Source organism: Pleurodeles waltl, chromosome 3_1 (assembly GCF_031143425.1).
Source record: "Pleurodeles waltl isolate 20211129_DDA chromosome 3_1, aPleWal1.hap1.20221129, whole genome shotgun sequence".
Taxonomy (NCBI): Eukaryota; Metazoa; Chordata; class Amphibia; order Caudata; family Salamandridae; genus Pleurodeles; species Pleurodeles waltl.
In genome coordinates, this window is record NC_090440.1 from 1,604,599,447 (window position 1) to 1,604,612,809 (window position 13,363).

The window sequence follows — 13,363 nt, forward strand, 5'->3', positions numbered from 1 at the left end:
CACAAAATCGTCCCAATGGCCTTCCTCATGAGACCACTGTTGGGCCAAACATGCTTGTAACAAATGCATCTAAAGCCTGGCACAAGGTACTATGTCAATGCAGAAGGTTATCATGTTTAAGAGGTGCGTGGCTGTCACGACTGAGTTGTTGAGGAGGTTGAAACAAGAGAATTAGTGCCTGAAAGGACTGGATCCTGGCAGAATTTGGATAGGCTAATCCTACCTCCATGTTGAGAACACCACCTAGGTAAGGCTGGATCTGCAGGGGCTGGAGGTAGGATTTTGTGGCCCTGATGGTAAACCCTAAGCGATGAAGCAGACCTATTTGACCTGCAAGTGTTCGAGTCACTGCAGACGGGTGGCACTTTTTAAAAAGCCAATCATCCAGCTATGAGAAAATATGGGCACCCTGTTTGCGGAGGTGTGACGCTATCACCGCAAGGCACTTGGTGAACACATTGGGTGCAGTAGGGACCCCAAAGGAGAGCATGGAACTGGTAGTGCCTTCTGTTGACCACAAATCAGAGATATTGAGAATGAGCCGGATGTATTGGGATTTGGAAATAGGCGTCCTTTAGGTCGAGCATGGCCATAAAGTTCCCTTGCTAGACAGTGGGATAACATCCTAAAGGGTAGACATGTGAAAATACTCTGACAGTATCTGTTTAAGGGACTGAAAGACCTGTCTTTTTTAGGTATTAGTGACTCCAGTACCTTGCTGATGGTGGGGGCAGTTTCTATAGCCCCTTTGCAGAGAAGGACTGTGACCTCCTCCTTAAGTAGTGTATGATGTCCCAGTGATAGTCTGCGCTTGTGAGGTGGAGTAGTGGACAGCGTGGAAGTGAGCTCCATGCAATAACCATGTTCGATAATATCACACACGCACTGGTCTGATGTGACTGTTTGCATGAGGAAAAGAAACCTTGTAGGTGTTCCAACAGGTGTTTATGGCCAGGGGAAGAACAGGCAAGTCAGGGTTTGGCGACATGTGTAGCTCATTTTGGAGAGCTACCCTTGAATCTGCCTCTGGAATTGCAACCCCTATAGGATCCTCTAAAACAGCCCCTGGGAGAGAATTGCTGGCCTTGGGTGCACTGGTAAGATGTGGAGGATTCAGGGGAGGCTTGCTTTGATCCTCCACTGTAAGGCATGCTGTGAAAGAAACTTCAGGGTGCAGGTGTTTCCAGTGCCCCCATCGCTTTTGCTGTCTCCGAATCCTTTATTTTTTTTAAAGCTTGGCCCACATGTGGGCCAAAATAGGTGATCCCCATCAAAGAGCATGTTCAGCACATTTTGGCTGCTAACCGGGGGCCCTGAGGATGGTTTTGCCTATGCACCCAACAGAGTGTGGGTGAGAGCCTTATTAAAAGGTAACAGTAGTTCTGAGTGTGTCTGACCTAGTTGAAGGACCTCTGAGAGGACATTGGTTTTTACTTCCATTCTGGGCAATGGGAGGTCAAGCACTTTTGCTGCCCTTCACTTGGCAGTAGAGGAGGAGCTTTCCTCAGTCGCCAGGCCAGTAGGAGAGACCAGGCCAGTGTCTAGACAAGTGTACAGGCCACTACCATCGTACAATTCCTTTGACCAATTATCCTCTGTAGATTGGAGAGAAAAGTCATCCCCATCCTCAAGATGGTCATTGCCTTAGTCGGTGCGAAGAATATTATGTAGTGCTTGGGTTCTGCAGATTGGTATGTACAGTGCACCTGAATCTGCTGGGTTGCCGGAGGGCCGCACTGCAATGGTATCGGAGCACTGTCTTGGTTGAGACTAGTTCAGATCGTAGTCAGAGAGAGATGGGGTGTGCTTCGTCCTCTGGCGCCATCTATGCTGAGGGAACCTATGTCAGTAGTGAGAACTGAAACAAATTCAGCACTACAGCGAAATCCTAAAGCAGGTTTGAAGGTTCCCGATGGTGCCAAGGGCAGACCTGCCGGTAGAAAAACAACTGGAGGCCCTCATGAGTCCTTGGGGCCCAAAGGTGCGCCAAAGAGCTGTTAAACTGCCAAAAAGGTCCAGCATGTGTTCACAGAAAGCCTCAATCTGCCAAGGTTTTGCCGATGAACCTGAGAAAACCAGCTGCATTTAGACGAAGCTTGGAATCTGCTCCAAAGAAGATCGGGAGAGAGATCAAGAGGCATGTTGACACACTCATGCCTTCTCTGGACATGTGAGTGGTGAGAAGGGGAAAAGGCCCACGTGGACGTCTTATGCTTCCCTCTGGACTTACCAGATTACTTCAACCACAATGAAGATCTGCTTCTGAAATGGGACCCGAGCCTTTCTTTCAACTGGTCACAATGTTGAGTCTTTTAGTGTTTGGCGATGTGAAGCTTCACCTTGTTCTCCTGTATGACCTTCGGATTTATCCGAACACAGTCATCACAGACCCAGGAGTTGTGATCCAATGCCAAGCACTAAAAGTATACCTCATGGGTTTCCATCACAGACATCGGTTTGCAACAGTCCCTTACAAGGTATGAACCCTGATTTGAGACGTGACCTTTTCCCTTGCAAACTAGAATTTAAAGAAAGACATGTCTCATGAGAGACAGAGGAGTAGCTCCAGATCCGCGTTTGAAGGCAAGGAAAGAAAGAAATGTGCATCAGTGTGCATGAGCGGCGCTTAAATCTAGTTCCACTTGTCACTTTTGAAACAGAATGAAGTTGGTATGGAGCTGCACGATTACACCTACCAGCACGCAGGAATGCTGCTTGAAATGTTTCTGGATCTAGTCTAATGCCTATGGAAAATTCACAAGGGGAGGGATCTATTTTTGGAAATAACCATCAACATTTTAACTAGATGTTGCATTTGGATGATCGTAACTAGAATTTGTTTTGCAGAAATTATAGGCTGTTCATTCTGGGATTCATCATTCCTATTTATCATTCACGGTTGAGCGTTGGAATTTATGTTTTAGATTATTTACTTCTGCTGAAGTTGCTATAGATGGCAAAGTGTCTAGTTTATCTAGAATCGGAGAGTATGTGCAATTTGATATTCCTGTAGAGGTCTCTTTCTTGGCAGAAAAAGATTTCATTGTTTAGGTGCTCAAGTTTACAGCCTTTTGCAGAAACACGATATGCTAGGATTGTGCAAACATCTTTTTGCAGATCATATATGTTGGATTGCAAGTCCAGTTATTTGGCAAGGTATCATAGGTGGATAATGTGGACTTCCATATGCACACATTTTCTTCACTGGGGGCCTTGTTTAATGTTTGATGCCATATGATCAATCCAGTTATCTGTGAAGTTCCTATCTGGCATTGTTCCTCTAAATAAAAGCAATGCAGTTAGGGAAGCAGTTGTGAACGAAGGGGTCAAGCAACAACCAGGAGGAGTCAAAGCACCATAGAGGAGAGTGTCAACTGATAAAAACTGACTTTTTTCCTATATTAGGTTGGAGTTAAATGGATCAGAATTATCAGCTGTTTCGACCTAATGATAAATATATTTGCCTTTCTTAAAATGTAAGATTATTTTAGATGATTGGGACTAATTAATTGGATCCATTATAAATGACACAAATTGTAATTGTGTTAGCATGCTACTAACAGTTTCATTTTTTTAAAGATATGTTTTAAGACAAAAGTTCTGGCTGTGAGCATTTTGTAAAGTGAGTAAAAGGATAGGATAAGACTTTAAATATGTGAATAAGAAAAGGGGTATGAAAACAAAGGATGGGTAATGAATTGATGCAACAGAACTTGCTAAGCCGTCTCCAAAGTCTCGCTGATACAGTAATAACTGTTTTTGTGTTCGGTGATCAGAGTCCAATATCTAGACTTGCGTCATGACGCAACTGGATTGCTCTCTTGGATTTGATCTTAGCCACTAAACTGCTGCCTCTACCCCCTCCCCCACTCCCCCATTACCCACCCGTCCTGCAACCCCCCGCCACACCTCACCTTCAATCCCCAGTGCTGAGACACTTTTTTGCTACTTGCGGTAGTTCAAGCTTAGGGCTCCATTAACTTTTTTACAATAAAGGAATCCACACCAAACTTGTGTCCTTTCCTTTATTACCTGAGGGGGATTGGCACTCATTCAATCAAAGTAAAACAAGTCCATTGGTTCGTTTTACTTTAATGAAGTCAGCGCACCATACGCAGTGATGGTCATTACTGTTAAAAAGAATAACTAAATTTAAAAAAAAAAATGAAAAACACAGCTTCAAAGTCACAGCACAGGAGATTATTAAAGATTTGTTTGGACAGACATCCATGATTTTGTGAAAGCTCAGCAGGTGATGCCCATAAGAATGGTCTAAAGCAATGGATCTCAACCTTTTGAGTTCTGTGGACCCCCACTTTATCATTACTGGAAACCTGGGACCCCCACTGATTCATTAATAGAATCCAGGAACCCCCACCGAGTCATTAATGGAAACAACAGAAACAAGAATTTATCAAACAAATAATAACACATATTTGCAAACAAATATAAATAAAAAATAAATGTTTAATTATCATAGGAAGGTTGGAGCTCTTCTAAATTCTATTGAAGTCACACATCATCCACACTATATTCTGTTTAATGCACCTGCACTGCTCCCACGAGTCAATCTGAGGATACTAATTACATTTTTTCCCTCTAATTTCAAATTCCTTGATACTTACAGTATGTTTATTTGTACATTCAGCCACTTCATGTATATACACTTTATTAGTGTGAATATTATTTCATTTTCTAAGAGTCGCAGACCCACCCTTCTCCATTCCACCCACCCGAGGAGGCTTCATAGACCAGCAGGGGTTCCTGGACCACAGTTTGGGAATCCCTGGTCTAAAGTTTCTCCGAGAGAGGTAAAATGCTCAGAGTGCAAAACAGTTGAGAGTGAAACTTGCTCTCATTTGCTAACATGATTGCTAAAATAAAATGTGTTGTGAGCAGCGAACGGACAAAGGATTAACCAATCGGAGAAAATGCCACTCCAGCAAAGATTTTTAAAAATAACTGCGCTAACTTGTTTTAGATGGCTCACTAACATCTCCGTTTAACGTGAAAAACTTTGGCGTTCGGGGACTTCTTGAAGCCCATTTACCAGAAAAGGTTTGAATGCCTGTTTTCCACAGCTCAGCCCAACGTACATCACCGCTTGCTGACCACACCTTTCCTTTATCAGCACCATCTGGCAGCACTCTGAGGTCCCCGAGTGGGCACTGGTGCAGCAGCCAAAATAAAAATACCAAGCATTTGTCTTGTGTTTGATCAAGTTAGAGCTATTAACATTGTAAATTTCTAACTGGACTTTTCTTGCCACATAAATTGAAAATGAAAAGTAAAACAGTTGACAGAAGCAAGCGGATTCAAAGCACCACCGCCGCCATGAGCGCGAGAGTTATTGGCTCCCTGAATGAATGTCTAGAAAGGATCATGGCTGGGATGAAAGGCAAACCGAAACCGGAAGAGGGGACATCACACGCTGTAACAGGAGGAAGCATGACGTAGTGTCATGGCCAACAAAAATGTACAGTTAGTGAATCTACCTGGGAGGGAAGTCAGCACACAAAGGAGGGACACTTCACAAAATGCACCAATAAAAATTAAGCATTTGAGACAAGCACAACAAAGAATGAATACCAAGAGTGGGTGTAGTTAAAAGCCCACAGAGAGATTACAACAGGCCAGAGCACTTGCACGCCCGACCCTAAAAGTAGTCAGTTTCAAGTTAAATGTGGTGCAAAGATTTGTAAAGCACAGTAGTGTGAGTGTAGCCTTTCCAACACTTTTAGCAAAGTAAAAGCTAATCGCCAACACACATCTTTTGTCTGAAGCAGGTGCCAGGATGAAAACCGAGATGGGCTACGAAAGTACAATACATGCCATCTTTGTTTTGCAATAGACCTGCTTGAATCTAGGAGGCAGGTCATTAGCAGGTCAGTAAAGATTCTTATCAACTGTATGACCTGCATTTGTGTAAGGCACGAATCCATAAAGTTAATAATTAGTCAAAAGCACAGGATGTTAAGCCACCAGGGGAGCCAGACTCAGTAGCGATAAAGGCATTTTTGCAGTTACTTTGTGTGAAAACACCTTTCAAGGAAATAAAAAATTAAAGCTCACACAATTTAACAATTGCATAATGCAAGTTGGCAACTGCGCGTAATGTAACCTAAAAGTTATTATTAGATAGTACACCATTAAGTGCGGCATCCGTCAAGTGGGTGCCGCACCAATGAAGTACAAATTTAAGATGTCCCCATTTGAGAACTGTTCATTAGAATTAAAGTGTGTGGTCCGTGAAGCGTGTCCCCTGATTACCATTTTCAATTTTTGAGCGATAGTCTCAGTATGGGTCAGCTTTAAGGAGTCAAATGAAGTACAGTGTCCGTGAAGTCGGTGCTGCGATAAGTGTGAAGAGCTTGGTCACTTTTTCATCTCCGCATTTAAATAATGTAAATTAAAAACAAGGAATTTGAACGAACGGTGCGCATCAGCACAAAGCAAATGCGCCGCAATAATGGATTTAAATGAAGCGCAGCATCACATAAGACCTGCCAACAGAGATAATGGATTAAAGTGATGGAGGCGTCATATAACATGTACCCAAAACATTTTAGTCTGTAATATCTACAAACACATACTTAAACTAAGAAACCCTCCCTTATTTGTAGACTGTAATACTAACGCAAACGGACAACCCCAAACACAAGAGTAGATTCAAAGAAATGAGAACATCCTCGCATGGCGTCCGCAATTATGGAATAAAAAAAACAATGCAGCATATGTAAAGCGTGTGCAGAGATAAGTGTGTAGTGCTTGTTCCCAATTTTAAATCCAAAGCGCATACATTATAAGAAAATTGTCGATGTAGCGTGTCACACGTTTAAGACAAACTAAACACAACAAACGCACATTTAGAACATAAGCCAAATACAAACACTTGAAGGCAGTGCTCCTTTACATAGATGCGCAGCATACATTAAATTTCATTTCTGCGCGTGTGTAACGCGCTAGTAAAGCGTAAACAAAGCACACTAAACAAACTATTGAGGGAAGTGTTTAATTACATTAAAGCGGATCCAGCCGTGAATGGTGTGCCACGGTAAGCGCTCGGTGTGAGCAACCACTTGAGAGAAGTCCTTAATTTCATTCATGTGTGGCGGTGAAACCCCGAAAGCATGCACATAGGTTGAAAGCCAATCACCCAAAGGCGGCGTCTCTGAACCGAGTGCCAGGCTAAACGGGAAGTGCTCGGTTAAACAGAACTGCAGAGACCGTGAATTGGGTGCGCGTTAAGAGGAAAGCGGTCAGTGTAAGCAAACATTTGAGGGAAGTCTGGAAATTAGTAATTTCGTAACTTCCCAATAGTTATATTTAACGCAACTGAGGCACAGTCATTTTATCAAGATCACAAAGACTGAGCAACACAGCACTGGATAGTTGTTATCCCACCTCCGATATGAAAACGTTACCCTGTAGTAGAGATTTTAACAACAGTGAATGTTTGCGTTTACCATCAATTAAACTATGTATTTGCGAAACATGGATTTATTCAAATCTATCAGTACACTATATTCTTAAATATTTTTGGAGAGTAATTGTATAGTTTTAATTCCATTTCCAATTTCAGAACCCTTTATAACAGACCACATTAACTGTAAAATTTCTAAACGAGTTAGGGCCTGAGAGGACGCATAGCAACATACAGAGCTGCTGCCGACTCTGGGACTGGGGATCGCGGTTCGAATCTCGGCATTAGCTCTCCCAGTTCCCACATAAAATATGGTTTGAATAAAATGAAACAATGGCAGATCTTCAAATGCGATCTGTACTAAAGTCCAGATCAAAGAAAACAAGGGAGGGCGCAGAAAGGAAGTGGGTGATCGTGTTCAAGAGGAAAAAAAAAAAAAAATGAGGGTGATGTGGATAGTGACAGGGATGAGGGGAAATAACAAACGAGCGCGATCGCACTGTGTAAAACCTTGAATTCGCCAAGGAGCTAGGATAAACAATAGAAGTAAACATGCAAAGCACTCGATTAATGCCCAGAGCGAGATTGTGCTGCATAGGAAATAAAAAGGGAAAGTAAACCAGAACTATGCAGAAAACAGAGCCTCGTATGTTTTCGTTTTCAGTAGTTGGCCGTGCGCTCGAGGAGGGCTAAGCAGTGGGAAAAGGCATGATTTATGCATGCCTTTCACAAATGAAATCAAGCAAATTTTAAAAGGCAAGCCCACAAACCAACAAAAGTGACATGCCTGTAGTTAAAAGCCCACAGAGAGATTACAACAGGCCAGAGCGCTTGTACACTCGACCCTAAAAAAAGATGAGAACGACAAAGTTCAGCAGGAAAGCAAGGCACCAAACAGAAGGATGTGGGCACAAGCACACCCAACTCCCTCTGAGGTGAGAGAAGTTGTATAGTAAAGGTCTGTATTATTCAAGAGAGCAGTCAGGGGTACGGGAATGCTAGCTATGGGAAGTAGGGCCAATTGTATTAACAGCATGCAAAACTACCTCCCAAACAGGTAAGCACTGTTAGTCTCTAAGATAATTGCGTCTACCCCTTAATACCATTGAACAGGGATGGCCGGCACATAACTACTCAGTAAAGCTCTATGGCCAATTTAGCACAATCAAAAAATATTTTATGATTAAATTTAAACATCTCCATTTTACAAGGCCAATCAAAGAAACTGTGTGCTGTACTAGGGAGTGGACAGTAGAAGCTCTTTCCCAGTGCAGAAGCACAGCAAAGATCACAGTCCCAGGATGCATCGTGCCCTTCTGTGAAGCTAGAGTGGCTGGATTAGCATCAGTAATCTTGTGCATGCAGACAGTTAACATCTTCAAAACTTTAGTTTCTTTAGGGGGTGTCTCGCGCTTGCATCTCCATGGCAGAAAGAGTGCTTCAGAGTCAGTTTATGCCGTAGACAGTACCACCTTTTAGTCAGCTGCTAGTTCAGTCTCAGGTATGGGCGCCAAAGACCTCACTTTCCACAGGAGAGTCCCTTTTCTGGATACCAGTGCAAAGTGAGTGTAAGTAGGTTTTGTCACACACTTCCCAGTTCATACAAACAATTTTCATCAAATACACTGGCAGACCAGGTCAACTGGTCTGCTTCACAACAAGTCTCATTCAAGTGCCCTACTGTGTCCCTGGGGACTAGCAGATCAGCCAATCCTGATACTATTTAGAAACACACTAAGTTCTTGACTATGGCGGTCACGCTACTGCCCACAATTCAGCATTATCTCAACTGAACTGCTTCTAAGTTCTGCATCACATACTTTCATGACCTACTGTCCTCTCCACACATTTGAACTTCCATTTGTTTTCTGTCTCTTGGAAGCCTCACAAAGCTGGGCTTCAGTTGCTAATAGGCCACACAAAAGACCTTCAACTGCTTCCTTCTGGTAGGGAGTCATGGTCCCCGGCCTAACGATTACAAGCAGCATACCGGTGTAACATCTGATGCTTCCAACTAACTAATCAAATATAGCACCTAGCAGAGGTTGATTGGGGGGGGGGCAGGGGGGGGGGGGGGTAGGAAGAGGTGAAAGAGTGTGGCCTTTCTCCCATCCTCAGCCACTCAATAGTTTACTAGGGGTTTGACACTTAGGGTGAAAACTATGCAAAATGAATGGTCAGTTCAAAGCTTTCAAAATGTTAGTACTTACAGAAAAAATGGCATCCCTCCATTAGATCATTATATGGATTCCCTCCCATGGAAAAGAGCACTTGGCCTTCCTGTAAAATCAGACTGGAACCATATTTCTCCCCATTCAAGCATGCCAGCTTTGCTTCTCCTTTGAAGCTTCCACAACAGTGGACATGGTGGACCCACTATGCACTTTCCTTCCTTTTCTCTCCCGTGGAGTTCTGCAAGGGAAATCATGCCTATCCCTTCTGCAGCTCTCTAATACAAAAAGCAGGCATGCTGACTGTTGCTGAGAATCTAAATACAATGCATTTATATCTAAGTATGAGCACCAAAATAATCAGTACTACAATGTCTCTTCATGTAGTTAAGGAAACAAATGCACTCATAACATGTTAGATCTAATAAAGGAAAGTGGCTGCAGTGTATTTGGGCTGGGATAGAGTGAGACAAGTTATACAGGAAATGGGCAGACAGTATAGGTGAGAGGAGAGGCGTACCCATGATCAAAATAAGTGATGTTTGACAGATGAAAACCTACACTGTGGGATTAAATGAGAACAATATTTTAGGCAAACAGATCTTAACCTCAGGTATGCGGACCCCTCGCATCCACGATCCCTCCACAGGAGGTTTGGGACTGTTTAAAAAAAAGTTAGCAGAACAAAGTATATACATAAAAGTATTAAACAAAGTTTTAAAACAGTCTGTAAATACAAAGGAATTAGAAATTGAAGGCTAAAATTAAGCTGGCATCATTATCTTAATTCGTGGGAACAGCTTAAGTACAGAAAACAAAATCTAGTTAGGACCACTGATGGCTTCAATCGAACCACTGCTATGCAGTGAGAAAAAGAGAACATGCTTTACGAGCAAAAAACAAAGTGATATGCTAGAGTCAATCAAATCATGTTGTCATTTAGAAATGAAACTAAATATTGAAACGCTCTAACATTCCCTTTACAATTTACATTTTTGCATATGACTAGTCTCGGAGTTAAATATTTCACATTTTTTATATTTGCTTTATATATACTTGTTTCTCTATTTGTGTGCATTGTTTTGAGGTTCAAATCATGGAAATTGCATGGATGAAAGTCAGCAGGTCCCAGTAGTGATTAAGTAGGGGTTTCAAGAATTTCTATTTCAGAATGTTGACTTTATTCACAAACAATTGAAGCTAGAACGCCCATGCAAGTAGTATCTGTGTGTGACGTTCTACCTCTAATGCAAGCAATAGGTAAGTTGACATTTCGTGCGTTCCAGATTGGAATAGAAGCTCATTCAACTATATTCTCCCTCTGAAAGCCATAACTATATGCCAAAGCCAAGCCGATTAGTAGATTTTTCACACAATCAAGTAGGCGTGATCACATATTAAGTACAGAACATTCTGTGACTAGAGGGTGCCCAGCACTCACCTATTAAGCGCAAAGGTGTAATGGAATGTTACACTGTGCTGCTGGGCCATGTCACAGGTGGGTAGGGCTTCCAGGGTCTCCACCAGGGATATGATGGCATTGTAGTCCTGAGTAGAAGGAGTATAGTTTAACACATCAAGGAACGCATGACACTTTAAAGAACGCAGTACACTCCATTATTCACACTACTGAAATTACAAACTAGGTCCAACTACAGATTCCTATTTATCTACACAAAAAAACAGTGAAACAGGCACTGGATTTCATGGATTTCCTCTGGTCTGCCTTTCAGTTGACCCAGACACTCTGTTTTATATGGGTTCTCTCTGCAGTGTGTGTTGGTATATCAATGACCAACACTGACTTTTATGGAAATGCTAATGTCTAAAAGACTGGCTGGTCGGGTATAGCACCAAATAATGCTATCATAGTTTGTCTCTTTGGACTTGCCTTGCATAGTTACATTTCTTGATTATTTCATTTACCTTTCATGATTTTGTTTTTGCATACATATTTCTGATTTAATGGTAATCTGGAGAAATCATGCGATAAGACACTTACACTTTGATTCTGATATTATGTATAGATATGGAGATGAACATCTGGCACTATTCCCATAAAAACAACATTGAGGTTGATAAAGGAAAAACTGAAGGGAACTGTTTTATGAATTCCATGCAGAAAATATGTTGCAGCAGACTTCACACTTGCCATTATGTTCCCTCCCCCCCTCCCAGACAGAATTTCATAAGGCCATGGGTATACAGACACATAGCAATCTTCAGATTGTCGAAGTAATGTCCCATACTCGATGGATATTTCAAAGGTCGATTGGAGTCTGCAGTACAATGGCCTGCGTGGCTCTTTCTGTGATCTCGCAAACTGAAAGGAACAGCGCTAGAAACATCCAGATATTTCATTGTGCAGATGTGGGATTTAATCTCCGACCAGGAGGTCCACAGAGTACCGCCTGCGGCATTATGAGCCAGCCTACCTCCATGGTTTCTGCGGTGTTAGCAACGCCACGAAAACCGTGACGGTAGGGCCTACTGGTGACTGCAAATTCCTTCCCCGTCACCGGTAGGCACTGCCCCCACTCCACCAGCACCTAACTTCCAACCCCCTTCCAAACTCATCACCACCTCTCATTTAAACAGCCCCCCATACAAACACACACCCCCACCGCAGATTCATTCATGAACACCCTACACCCCGATACACGCACACACCTGCAGACCCGACACCCATTCATGCACACGCAGACACGCACCCACCACACAACTGCCCCCACCCCCTTAGCCATACAAGCACACATCCACACACACTCACATCACCTCACCACCCCCTACAGTCACAGCACCCTTCACCCCACACCCCCCTCCCCCCATACACAGACACCCACACGCAGCACTCATACACCCATTCACCTACACTTCTATGCACGCATTCACTCATACATACCAACACGCATTCAGGCACACATTCATACAGACATCCAAACACCCATTCAAGCATGTATACATACTGGCATGCAGACACGCACTCAATTCAACTTTCATACATGCATTTAACCACGCATACACCACAATACTCACATTCACACACACATGCATACACTCGTGCAGATCCACCCTCCAACCCCACATCCTCTGTCAGACCCTGACTTACCTTGTCCGGCGAGGTCGTCCGGCAGGGAACGGGAAGGGGCACTGCCACCGCCAGCAGGACACCGCCAGGCCGTACTAATGGCCTTAATGCGGCTGGTGGTGACCTACTGGTGGGGCGGTGCTGGTGGTAGCAACACCAGGGCACCACCGCCCACCAGCATGGCTACTGCAGGTTTTCCACCCTTATCGTGGCAGAAATCCTGCAATGTCCATATTATTGCGAGCAGAAGACCGCCACCACTGGTGGTTTCCTGGCACCCTTGGCATTGGCAGTATTCTGAGAATACTACTGATGTCATAATGAGGGCCATAGTCTTCCCTGGTGACAATGGTATGAAAACACGGAAAGGAACTGTAAAGCTGGTATTGCAAAATGGCAGTAGATATTAAACAGGCGCCTTTCATCTAGGTTTGCAATATCAGTGCATAAGTGAAAGCAGAGGTTACCTGCACATCACGGTAAGCCAGCAGGAAGTTCATGAGGATATCCAGACTAAGGCACTGAACGCTGTCCAGCCGCCGCTGAATACGGCTCAGTTCCTGCCTCAGTTGGTCTCCGCTGTACATTTCCCGGGCTTTCCGGATATCCCGCCGGATCGTCTCCCGGAGGTACTCACTGCAAGATAAACAAGTGGTTTATAAACTTCAAACTAATGCTGTT

General features: G+C 43.4%; 1 protein-coding gene across 4 annotated transcripts in view; it reads right to left on the reverse strand.

Annotated features, from left to right (window-relative positions):
- The window catches only part of LOC138285381 (mitogen-activated protein kinase kinase kinase 6-like), a 376,389-nt gene that overhangs the window by 329,788 nt on the left and 33,238 nt on the right, over positions 1–13,363 (reverse strand). For all 4 annotated transcript variants that reach the window (XR_011201585.1, XM_069225240.1, XM_069225238.1 and 1 more), the window contains exons 5-6: positions 13,150–13,318; positions 11,036–11,142 (exon numbers count right to left, since the gene is read on the reverse strand). Coding sequence is in view for 3 of the 4 variants with exons in the window: in XM_069225240.1 (XP_069081341.1) it covers positions 11,036–11,142; positions 13,150–13,318 (276 nt within the window). In the remaining variant the exon portion in view is untranslated. The remainder of the gene's footprint in view (positions 1–11,035; positions 11,143–13,149; positions 13,319–13,363) is intronic.